Source organism: Periophthalmus magnuspinnatus, chromosome 17 (genome assembly GCF_009829125.3).
Source record: "Periophthalmus magnuspinnatus isolate fPerMag1 chromosome 17, fPerMag1.2.pri, whole genome shotgun sequence".
In the NCBI taxonomy this organism is placed as follows: Eukaryota; Metazoa; Chordata; class Actinopteri; order Gobiiformes; family Gobiidae; genus Periophthalmus; species Periophthalmus magnuspinnatus.
Genome location: NC_047142.1, coordinates 29,334,595 through 29,346,909, shown reverse-complemented (window position 1 = coordinate 29,346,909; position 12,315 = coordinate 29,334,595). Strand labels below are relative to the sequence as shown.

The following is a 12,315-nucleotide window of genomic DNA, read 5'->3' as shown; positions in this document are numbered from 1 at the left end:
GTATGTTAACACAGAATATCAATCAGATTACCAAACTGTTGCAGGCGCTGTACCTGAAGTTTACAATCTTAAAAAACCCCAGAACTAGTTCATTTAAAACCGTTTGCAATGGTTCGAAGTTATTCCTCACTTACCTCATGCACACAGAGGACATATTTTGACCTCAATAGCTGCTTATTCAATATATCTGTACTGGGGCAAGACACATTTTGCACAGACACACGGAGAAAACATTTGTGGACCTTTAATTAAATGAGTTATAATTTCTGAAATACTTTTGTTTATTATATATTGGTTGATTAGTGAGATCTGCTGATCTACAGGTTGGCGGTGCAATTCCAGCTCCCACAGATGAATACTGTTGTTGTGTCCTTGGGCAAGACACTTAACACACCTCGCCCGCAAGGTCTGTGTACACTAGTGTATGAATGTGTGAGTGGTTCCTTGATGTAAAGAGCCTTGAGTGACTTAAAGGTGAAAAAGAGCAGTATAAAAATGTGACCTTTTATCAATACTTTTGACTTTTCAGTATATTTTTTGGCTGCTGCTCATCTCTCTACATGTACAGACACCAAACCAGGTGAAGTGGCACATTAGACATAAGGTCCATGTATATTTGATAGCCCCTGGTTCATTTTGAACAGGCTTCATTTGAGCTCAGCAGATCTGAAGAGGAGAGTGTGGTTTGGCTGTACTGCAGGTGTAGTCTTAATGTACCAGGCCTCTCGTGAGTTGTTCCTGCGGTGGGGAGTGCATTAAGAGCATACTAAACTGCAGAATTTGAATGAAATCAGCAGGATGGACTCCCAAAGGTGAACTTAGAATAACTTACAGAGGAGACGTGATGTCATGGCGGTTAATGGTTGATGTTAGTTTACTCAGATATGTAGACATAAGCACTGTTGGATCTGATTTTTACCATCTTATAAACATGAAAAACAGAACTAGTTCATTTTAAACAGTTTGCAGTGGTCCAAAGTTTTTCCTCACTTACCTTATGCATTCTGAACATCCTAATTATTCACCACAATGACTTTGTAAGCGCTTTTCAGAACTTTCAGAGACCAGAGCGCAGTCATCAACAGCAATTAACATGAGGTGCAACTGTAAACAGAGCCAAAGCTTGTCTAATTTACACAATACTTAAATAAAAATACTATCAAATACAAACACTTTTATTTTGGTAACTGAACTATCAAAAAATTGTGTTACTTGTGTGTAAAACGTCCCTGCATTTTTGGATGTGCATTGATGAGATAGGGATTCAGTTTTAGAACTCAGAGCTTCTTTTTCTTCACAAAGATACAGATTTACAATAAGTATTATCCCGCCAAATTAAGTCATGATTACAAAAACATATAAAACTTGTTTCAGGTATGGGCGTGGAAGGAAAACGTGTGGGAGAAGGAGAAGGGGACCCTGATGGAGCGCTACACTGTGGAGCAAAGCAAACCTCCCACACAAGGGGGCGCTGTGCTGTCCACGCTCACCATAAACAACGTAATGGAGTCAGACTTCCACTCTCCGTACAACTGCACCGCCTGGAATGCATTTGGCCCCGGGACCATGATCATCACTCTGGAGGAGAGGGGTATGGACACTCTTATTTTTGTTGACTTAAATATTTTGTAGGAATGCGTCAATACCAGTGCTTCTACTCACACTCATCAATGTGCTGCTGATACCATCATGTAGGGATGTCACAATATCACATTTTAGTGTTATGATCATTGTGAGCAAATATATTGTGATTTTTACGATTAGTCATCATACAGGCTATATTTTTCCTAATAAAAAATCCATGTCTTTCATATCACGAGTGAAATAATAGTCCTTAGTCTTTTATATACGTGCACTAAGGAGACGTGCCTTGTTTTCCCAGCGTGCTTCACTTTCACGTTGAGATTGTCGTTTAAATCAAATGTGTGCAGTGGATCAAAGTTACCCCTCAAATACCTTATGCATTCTACCACTAATTATTCACCGTGATGAATTTATAAGCTCTTCTCACAACTTTCAGAGACCGGTGTGGAGTTTTCCCATCATAGTAACGCAATTAGCATGCTAACAGCACAATTCCTGATACTTGGACAGTAAAATGCTTTATAATTAGACGCAGACAGGGCTGATGGTGCTGGGCAGTGATGTGCAGTTCTGCTGTTTTCTTGTTTTCAATGTGTGTGTTTTACTTTTTTCCCTTTCTCTGCCGGACTTGCGTTCATTAAAAACTTTATTGAAATAACTAGTTTTCTTTTGATGGCCCCAGTAGTGCAGATCGGGAGCTGAAGGAGCAATCTATCCTGGTGCTATGATCCCTCCTGTCCCATCTCTGTTCCATCTTTGTCCCATCTATTCCCATCTTTGTCCCATATTTGTCCCATCTATGTACCATCTTTATCCCATCTATGTGCCATCTTTGTCCCATCTTTGTCCCATCTCTGTCCCATCTTTGTCCCATCTAAGTCTCATCTTTGTCCCATCTGTGTTTCATCTATGTCCCATCTTCTTTGTTTTCTTGCAAAAGTTTCGACACTTCTGCAATGTTACATTTCCGCAGTTAACAACTAAATGCTTTCCGTGGTACTTTCAACATAAAAGTTCCAGAGTTTACATCTGCAGAAAGAACTTTATTGTGAAAAGGTTGGACAGGAGGCAATGCACTAATGAAACTTAACTGTGTGCAGACAGTAGAGGGCTGAGAAGAGCAGCTGTGAGTTCAGCCAATTATAAAAATCTTCTGGTTTGCTTCAGTGGTGACTCTGGAACAGTTCTAACAGGTCGTCATGGAGAACACACAAACATCATAGTTTTTGTGGAAAATTGGACCTGATCACTCAAAATGAAATGAAGCTGATTGTCTTAAAGGGGCAGTCACAGTGCAGAGGAAAAGTGTCAATAAACTTGTCAGTACAGATATAGATTCATCCATCCATCCATTTTCTTCCGCTTATCCGGGGCCGGGTCGCGGGGGCAGCAGTCTAAGCAGGGACTCCCAGACTTCCCTCACCCCGGACACGTCCTCCAGCTCCTCCGGTGGGACCCCAAGGCGTTCCCAGGCCAGCCGAGAGACATAGTCCCTCCAGCGTGTCCTGGGTCTTCCCCGGGGCCTCCTCCCGGTGGGACATGCCCAGAACACCTCCCTAGGGAGGCGTCCAGGAGGCATCCTGAGCAGATGCCCGAGCCACCTCAGCTGGTTCCTCTCAACGTGTAGGAGCAGCGGCTCTACTCCGAGCTCCTCCCGTGTGACCGAGCTCCTCACCCTATCCCTAAGGGTGCGCCCGGCCACTCTGCGGAGGAAGCCCATTTCAGCCGCTTGTATCCGCGATCTTGTCCTTTCGGTCATTACCCAAAGCTCATGACCATAGGTGAGGGTAGGAACGTAGATTGACCGGTAAATCGAGAGCTTCGCCTTCCGGCTCAGCTCCTTCTTTACCACAACGGACCGATACAGCGACCGCATCACTGCAGACGCTGCACCGATCCGCCTGTCAATCTCACGCTCCATCCTAGATTCATAAAAATTTAAAATAAGCATAAATATCTTGGCCTTTTTGGGCATAAAACTACACATAGCACCTTTAAATAAACTACTCACATCTGTCTCTTAACTCTCTCTCCTCTGTCTCCCCCTCAGAGACCGTCCCCGTGGGGATCATCGCCGGGGGAACAGTTGGCTCCTCCCTTCTCCTCATCCTACTGCTGTTGGCTCTGGGATACTTCCTGTACCGTCAGAAGAAAGGCAGTGAGTGTAGTCTTCACCTGGATATGGTCCATGTTATTTATAAAGCATTAGTCATGAACAAAACCATGGATAAGACAATATAAACATACTCCCATGATCACGCTTTAGGAAAACACGTCATAGAACAATGCATGAACTCATAACCTCGCCTAAATCATTCTTAATTCTCAGGCTTAATAAACAATCTGTCAATAGTGTAGTTATGATAAAGTGTTCATGAAGCAACTATTGTGCAAAATGTGCTAAAGAGAAGGCTCAACTCTGGAGTTTAGTCTTGGTTTAGATCCGGCTTAATCTTGGTTTAGATCTGGTTTAGTCTTGGTTTAGATCTGGTTTAGCCTTGGTTTAGATCTGGTTTAGCCTTGGTTTAGATCTGGTTTAGTCTTGGTTTAGATCTGGTTTAGTTTCGGTTTAGATCTGGTTTATTCTTGGTTTAGATCTGGCTTATTCTTGGTTTAGATCTGGTTTAGCCTTGGTTTAGATCTGGTTTAGTTTTGGTTTAGATTTGGGTCAGTCTTGGTTTAGATCTGGTTTAGTCTTGGTTTAGATCTGGTTTAGTATTGGTTTAGATCTGGTTTAGTTTTGGTTTAGATCTGGTTTAGTCTTGGTTTAGATCTGGTTTGTTCTTGGTTTAGATCTGGCTTAATCTTGGTTTAGATCTGGTTTAGCCTTGGTTTAGATCTGGTTTAGTTTTGGTTTAGATCTGGTTTAGTCTAGGTTTAGATCTGATTTAGTCTTGGTTTAGATCTTGTTTAGCCTTGGTTTAGATCTGGTTTAATTTTGGTTTAGATCAAATTTATTCTTGGTTTAGAACTGGTTTAGTTTTGGTTTAGATCTGGTTTATTCTTGGTTTAGATCTGGGTTAGTCTTGGTTTAGGTCTGGTTTAGTCTTGGTTTAGATCTTTTTTAGTTTTGGTTTAGATCTTGGTTTAATTCTAGGTGTTAATAATGAGTCCTTTTTTTTTTTTTTTTTTTACTGTAGTTTAGGTCTGGTATAGTCCTGAGGTAGCCCTGGTTCATTCCTGGTTTAGGCCTGGTTCAGTTTTGTTACAGTCCTTGTTTGTCTGGGTTTTGACTGGTTTTAGTCTTGCCTTATTACAAATTTAGGCATGTTTTAGACCTGGTTTAGTCCTGGGTCAGTCCTAGTTCTGTCCTGGCTTCGGTTTGGTAAAACAGGGACGTGGGAACTGATTGTCCAGCTCTTCTGTCTGTGTGTCCATCAGTCCACATTACTCCACTAGATCCTCCATAAAAATCCTCCATAGACGTCCTCCATACACCAGCAGCATTCAAATGAGCACAGTACAAATGAATAGGAGCTGTTTAGAAATGAATACGCCTCCTCCTCCACCCACTCAGTGTCTCCTTTCTCTCAGCTCGCATCAAATCCAGCTGTAATTTCTTTAATAAATCGCTTTTCTACGCTGATGCCAAACAGAGGAGCCGAGATGGAAAATAGAGCATTTAAAACAGGCTTTGTAGGCTGAGAAATGTTGGATTTAAATGCTCCGGTTGTTATGTTTCCTGTTCTGTTTTGCAAATGTTTAAAGAAGAAAGTGTTGTGCTTTTGTCTGTTATGTATTGGCCAGCTATTAAATATGCTACACATCCAACTTCGATCTAAAAGTAGAAGAACAGCTAGATAAGTAAAAGCAGTACAAAACTTAAGTTAAGTACACATGAAAAATACTATTTAAAGTACAAATTTTAACGCTGATTTTAGATCATTCTTTAATGCAATCTTAGCTGATGAATCAGTTTAAAGTTGAATCAAAGCTACAGTATGTAACTCTCTGAAAGTGGCACATCTTCTGCATGATTTTATGAATATGACAAAGTCCAAATCATGTTTCAGAACATTCTTCATGGGGATAGATAAGTTTTATGTGACACGGTGGAAGATTACCCAAAGAAACACTCCCATGGAACCAAGCAGGAGGAGGCCCTCCTCCAGGTCAAATAAGAGTCAGGTTTGTGGAGATGCAAGCCCCCAGTAAAAAAACACACTGTGCAATAAAAACATCCAAGATGAGAAAAAGTGTTGTTTTGTTATCTATTTTGTTGGCTAAAATGTTACATACTGTGGCTTTAAATTGATTGGGACAAGTGACACTAACTTATTCCACTTTAAAATGTAACTTATTACAATTACATGGCTAAAATTGTACATACCCAAAGGTCAAAGGATCGATTCCTGCTTTGATCAAGTTCTGTCGTTGTGTCCTTAGGCAAGGCACTGCCACATTGCATAGTATGAATGTGGTGTGTGTGTGCCATTGGAGCAGATTGGCAGCCTCACTTCTGCCAGTCTGCCCCAGGGCAGCTGTGTCTACAATAGTGGCTTACCACCACTGAGTGTGGAGTGAATAATGCACTGTGAAACACTTTGGGTGTCTAGAAGGCGCCGTATAAATACAATGCATTATATAAGTTGCATTATCATTAGCTTTTATATATTCTATTTATTTTATCTTTATTTAGACAGAGAAACCCAATGACTGAACTCAGATTCTCTTTTTCATGGGTGCCCTTTTCAAACACAGAAAAACAAAAAAAAAACAAATAAGTACAAAAGTCCATTTAAAAGTATTAAAACCAGGTGCAGGTGTATAAAAGTTCATTACCAGATTATTGAAGTCCATGTGTTACTTTCCAGCCCTGCTTGTTTTCTATGCATATGCATCATTTCAGGCTGTAAGGTGTCCAAGCAGTTATAGTAGTTTGAATAATACATACTATAGAAGCCATACGTTCCTAAATGTTTTATTTTTCCTTTTTCAACAGCCCACGGCAAGTCAATCAACATTTACGAATCGCACACACACTCTGCTCTTCTTTGGGAGCCAGATAATACGTTTGGGGAGACAATGGGGGAGACTGGCAGCGCTCCCGAAGGATGGGAGGGGGAGAGCAGTAGATTTTCTGCTCTGTGGCTGATAACGCTGTCACTGAGCCCCACGCCTTTGCAGAGAGAGAGAGGGACAAACACAGGGCCGGGAGATAAGAGCGGGTTCATTTGGAATATATCACTTTTAAAGCATTTCTGTTTTTGTGGGAGGGAGAGAAGAGGATTGTTAGTCAAGATGACAGTTTAAAGGAAGGCAATACTACTACTACTGTTTTTTAGATTCTAGCCCAGAGTAACCCAGTGAAAAAAAGAAAGCTATGGCTCATGGTTGACACCAGCATGCAGTTATTTGCCAGAGAATCCTGCCTCGCTCAGGTGGAGAGGTGTGAGCTTCTAGGCAGGGTGCCCAGAAGGAGGGGAACGTCCCGGTGGAGGAGCAGCGGGACTTGGCCTGGAGAGCTTAAATGTGGAGTGGGCTTAGGGAAGTTGTTGGCTGATACACAATCATTCACAATGCCAATAAAAATGCAGAAAGATTAAGAGTATGTCAGGAAAATAACCTGTTTGTTGCCAAATTGACCATCTGAGCAGACATTGTCGCAAAGTTGAAGATCAAAGTGTGATTTGATTCACTACTACTACTACTACTACAACTACTACTACTACTACTACTACTACTTCTGTTGTACTATCCCTACTAGAACCATAGTAGTAGCAGTAACAGGATAAGAAATAGTTAATTTAAAATCTATCACTTTTAAATGATTTATCTGTTTTTGTGGAGGAAAGAAAGAGGACTGTTCACAAAAGTAATATTTGTAGTGTAGTAGCAGTAGTAGTATGGCAGAAGTATTTTGATTATTACATATATTACTGCTTTACTAGCACCACAATAGTAGTAGTAATAGTAGTAGTAGTAATGTGTTAGTGGATGTAGTTTAATCTCATTATTTACTTTTAATATTTTGAATTGAGAGTAGCGGTAGTAGTAGTAGTAGTAGTAGTAGTAGTAATAGTAGTAGTAGTAGTAGTAGTAGTAGTAGTAGTAGTAGTAGTAGTAGTAGTAGTAGTAGTAGTAGTAGTAGTAGTAGCTCACTGCACATCAAAAAGGTTTGGGGTTAAATCCCCGGGTCGCTCAGGCCTGTCAGTGTGGAGTTTGCATGTCCCCCCCTGTGTCTGAGTGGGTTCACATTAACAGTGTGTCTTGTTCATAAGCATATCAGCTGTGTCCATGGACAAGAATGAAGAATAGATTATAACAGGAAGGGCATCTGGCTGAAAAACTGACATTACACCTGTCTGGTTCACCGTGTTGACCCCTGACTATAGCGGTCTGTATGATGATGTCTGTGTTTTAGGTCGGCGCGGGGTCACGCTTGGCAAACCCGATATTAAAGTGGAGACAGTGAACAAAGAGAGCCACAGTCTGGAAGAGGAGTCCACCAACGTCTCCACGGCAACAAGGATGGTCAAGGCCATGTATTCGGTGAGTTATACCCCTCTCCCTCTGAGACACCAGGGGGCAGAAGGGAGGAGTATGAGTTATATCTCTGTGAGGCTCCAGGGGGCGGTGGAGAGAAATACAGGTATTAACACACTCTCTTATATTCCTTTGGCCTGGTGGGTTCTTTTGAGTTCTCAAGTTCCTCAAATAATCACCCTGAAAGAACAATCTCAAAACAACACAAGAACAATCTCAAAACAAGCTTTAACATGTTCACTGTTTAATAGTTTTCTCTGAAGCAAAACTAAATTTCAGACAAAGCTGAGCTCTACCTTTGTGAATCAGTTTTAAGCTTAATCAGAAATAATCAAAATGCAAAGAAGAATGCAGTCAGCTGAGGTAAAACCTTCAGAATCTGTGTCACAACAGCAGAACTTGAGTTCAGTCCAGTTTAGATAAAAGCACAAATGCACAAAGCCTCTGCATGTTTTTCAAACAGAAAATAGTTTGTATTTTTGCAAAAAAAAAAAAAAAAAAAGTACATCTCTCTGTTCTGCCATGTTTGTCTTGGTAAGTCTTTGGCTTCCACATAAACCATAATCCTGCGCTGTGATTGGTCCACCAACCAGTGGCCGCATGGCGCTAATGGGAGATGGATTCTCGTGAGTTTGTGAACGCAAAAATATCACAAGAATCCATCTTGCTGTACAAAGTTAGTACTCACAGGCTTTTAAAGCTGCACATGTGAGACCACATGTGAGAATAAGGGCTACTGCCTGGACAGCAGCACATTTGCCTTCTCCACAGTGCTCCCAGTCTGATCTACTCTCATAACCTTAAGAGGGCCAGAGTTCTTGCGGTCTCAGCAGTTGCATGCAGTCTGACCGAGGCCTAAACACTGATGCAGTTTGATGTCCACGTTTGGAGCAGCCGTGGCTGCCGTAGCTCACCAGAACACCGATAACCCAGCCCCTCTCTCTCTTTCTCTCCAGTGCAGTGTCTGTTCTTCTCAAGTCTCTTCTCCTCTCTCCTCCACCTCTTTGGTTCCTTTTCTCCTTCCCTGGTTCTCTCCTCCCCCTCCCTCTCTCCTCCTTTGTTGGTTCGTCTGTTCCATGGCTCTCTCCTCCTTTCACTCACACTCCTCCCTCCACTCTTTTCCTTTGTTGGTTCCCATGTTCCCTGCTTTTCTCCTCCTCTCTCCTCCTTTGTTTGTTCCTTTGTTCCCTGCTTGTGTCCGTGTCTTGTTGTTCAATGCTTTAGTTTTTGCCCTCTGTCTCCCTCTCTCCCTCCACTCAGCCCTTCAAAGACGACATGGACCTGAAACAGGAGATCCGCAGTGAAGGAGAGTCCCGCGACGAGTATGAACTAAAGGTGAGGCTTTATCATTCATTACATACAGTATAAGACACCAGTATATTCAAAGCATGGTGTTATGGGTCCTGTCATCATTTATTTTGAATTGAAACTATTCCTATCAACTATCAACTGGCGTGGAGTTTGGTTTGGAATTTTTCCTCAAGTGATGCAAAATTTCCTTTCAAAAGATAAAATATTTTGTTTTAAATGCTGACAGTGGTCCCATTATTTCATCATCCTGAAACCCACTGGTAGCCAAAGCTATTCAAGCATATTTGCATGTTCTTTCTGTGTCTGGGTGGGTTTCACTCCGGTTCATCAACCCAAGACATCAAGACAGAGTCCTGACCAAGACTAGCTCAAGATCCCACTTCCCCTGACAGGTTGCCCCAGTGGCATTGAAGGATGGGTCAAATGCAAAGCACATATAAGGGCAGTAAAGTGCACCTGTCTTTCAAATCAAAATGAATATTTAGATTTGACATCACTTTAATTGACAAAAGCTGGAATTCTACTTTTTCTAAGATCAAAATCTCATTTTCTATCTTCTATTTCCCAAGGACCCAACCAACGGCTACTACAACGTCCGCGCCACCACCCACGAGGACGCCCGCCCTCAGTCCCGCACCGTTCACTACCAGGGCGAGTTCAGATCTCCCAACCCGTCCACAGGCCCCTCCGCTGGGCCGTCCTCCACCAGCAGTCCCCAGGCAGCCCCCACCGGAGCTGTGGCCCCCACTGGAATGCCTGGGTCCCGCGCAGGTTGCTACGACCCGCGTCCCCCCTCCCGGATCTCCCACACAACCTACGCTCACTTCAACACCTACTCCCGAGCTCCGCAAAGTCAGCAGCCACCCGTGCTCCCATCGCCTTCGGACTATTCGGGAGACTGCGGAATCATGGAAACCTCCGCTCAAATGGGATACGATAACTATGGATACCCGGCTCAGTACGCCACCTACAGGATGGGCTTTGCTCCGACCATAGAGGAGGGGTATGAGATGTACCCCACCGGGCAGGGGGGAGGGCAGGGACCGTCGCCGGGTCAACAGAGCCCGGAGACGGGGTTAGGGAAGTACGGAAGCAACACGCGTTTTTCCTATTCATCTCCGCAGTCGGACTACTCCTCCCGGCACACACAGAGGATGCAGACTCATGTGTGAAAGAGGCTCATGTGTGAAAGAAGCTAATGCAAAGAGGCGGGGCGGGGTGTCACTGGTGCATTGGCTTTTGTTATGTACGATTTATTCTTTATAGAGATGGCTGATTTTGACATAAATGTGTATAATGATATTTGCAATTATCTACTGACAATATTCTAATAATATTATGGTTCTTCATCAGAAATGTGCATAATTTTTTTAGTAGGTCTTTTATTCAAATTTTGCATATCTTCAAAAAAAAAAAAAAAAACAGTGGCGATCATTCATCATTTTTGGATCACTTATACAGTGGTCCCTTGTTTATCACGGGGGTTATGTTCTATAAAATAACCTGCAATAGGTGAAATCCGCTTAGTATCAGCTTTATTTTTTACTATTTATATATATATGTTTTTTGTTGTAAAACCCGTCACCACACACTTTTCACTTTTCTCACACAGGCATACACTTTTCTCACACAGGCATTTTCTCACATTTCTCTCTTGTTTAAACACTCTCAAAGTTCAAACCTTTGTATATTATCTCTCTCTTCCTCAATGATCTCTTTAAATGTGTTGTTCTCGTGCCTCTGCTCCAGTGTTATCTGCAGAGGCGCCTCTCCGTGCAGAGAAAGTCCAGTCCTTAAGTCCAAAGCGTTTCATCGACAGTGTGGGTTTTATCAGGGAGTAAACTTGCAAACATACAGCAGTTAAGAGTCACACTGAGATCCAACATTTATGTAAATTTGACCCTAATATATTGTTCTCAGTCTCTTGAGGCTGTGGTTTGGCAGGTCACAGTTAGATTTAATATTATGTATATTCTTACTGTCTTCTTTGCTTAAATAGACCAACACAGCAGGACACTTACAGCTCATCTTTATTCAACAACTTAACTCATCTCATCTCGTGCGCACCCTGTTACATTTTTATTGGTGCGGTCCTCAAATGCACTGTACCGCAACAATAAGTAGGAACCAATGTTATTATGAAGAAAGTAAATAATGTATCCAACATAATAGACAAAATCTGTTGTCAAATGTAAGTAAAAAGTTACATAAATTTGTCTGAACACATTCTGTACTGTACAGGAGACACGGCACAGAGGAGTTTGATGGACAATGGTCTACAGTCCCTTAGCCAATCAGGACGCAGAACACAATGCACGTTCATACACTGTAAAAAAAAAAAAAAAAAAAAAACTGCCGGCAGTAAGTCAGACCTGTTCCCGGTGCATGTTGGACTCCGCCAGGGTTGCCCTTTGTCACCGGTTCTGTTCATTATATTTATGGACAGAATTTCTAGGCGCAGCCAGGGGCCGGAGGGGGTCTGGTTTGGGAACCACAGGATTTCATCTCTGCTGTTTGCAGATGATGTTGTCCTGATGGCTTCTTCGAGCCAGGACCTGCAACAGGCACTGGGGCGGTTTGCAGCCGAGTGTGAAGCAGCTGGGATGAGAATCAGCTCCTCCAAATCCGAGGCCATGGTTCTCGACCGGAAAAAGGTGGTTTGCTCTCTCCGGGTGGGTGGTGAGTCTCTGTCCCAAGTGGAGGAGTTCAAGTATCTCGGGGTCTTGTTCACGAGTGAGAGAAGGATGGAGCGGGAGATTGACAGGCGGATCGGTGCAGCGTCTGCAGTGATGCGGTCGCTGTATCGGTCCGTTGTGGTGAAGAAGGAGCTGAGCCCAAAGGCGAAGCTCTCGATTTACTGGTCAATCTACGTTCCTACCCTCACCTATGGTCATGAGCTCTGGGTAATGACCGAAAGGACAAGGTCGCGGATAC

At 42.8% G+C, this 12,315-nt stretch overlaps 1 protein-coding gene across 1 annotated transcript in view; it reads left to right on the top strand.

Annotated features, from left to right (window-relative positions):
• kirrel1b (kirre like nephrin family adhesion molecule 1b) overlaps positions 1 to 10,553 on the top strand; it is a 167,216-nt gene extending 156,663 nt beyond the window's left edge. Inside the window, exons 11-15 of the mRNA XM_055228473.1 lie at positions 1,375 to 1,591; positions 3,635 to 3,742; positions 7,949 to 8,076; positions 9,331 to 9,405; positions 9,951 to 10,553. Coding sequence (XP_055084448.1) covers positions 1,375 to 1,591; positions 3,635 to 3,742; positions 7,949 to 8,076; positions 9,331 to 9,405; positions 9,951 to 10,553 — 1,131 coding nt within the window. The remainder of the gene's footprint in view (positions 1 to 1,374; positions 1,592 to 3,634; positions 3,743 to 7,948; positions 8,077 to 9,330; positions 9,406 to 9,950) is intronic.
• Positions 10,554 to 12,315: the final 1,762 nt, after the last annotated feature.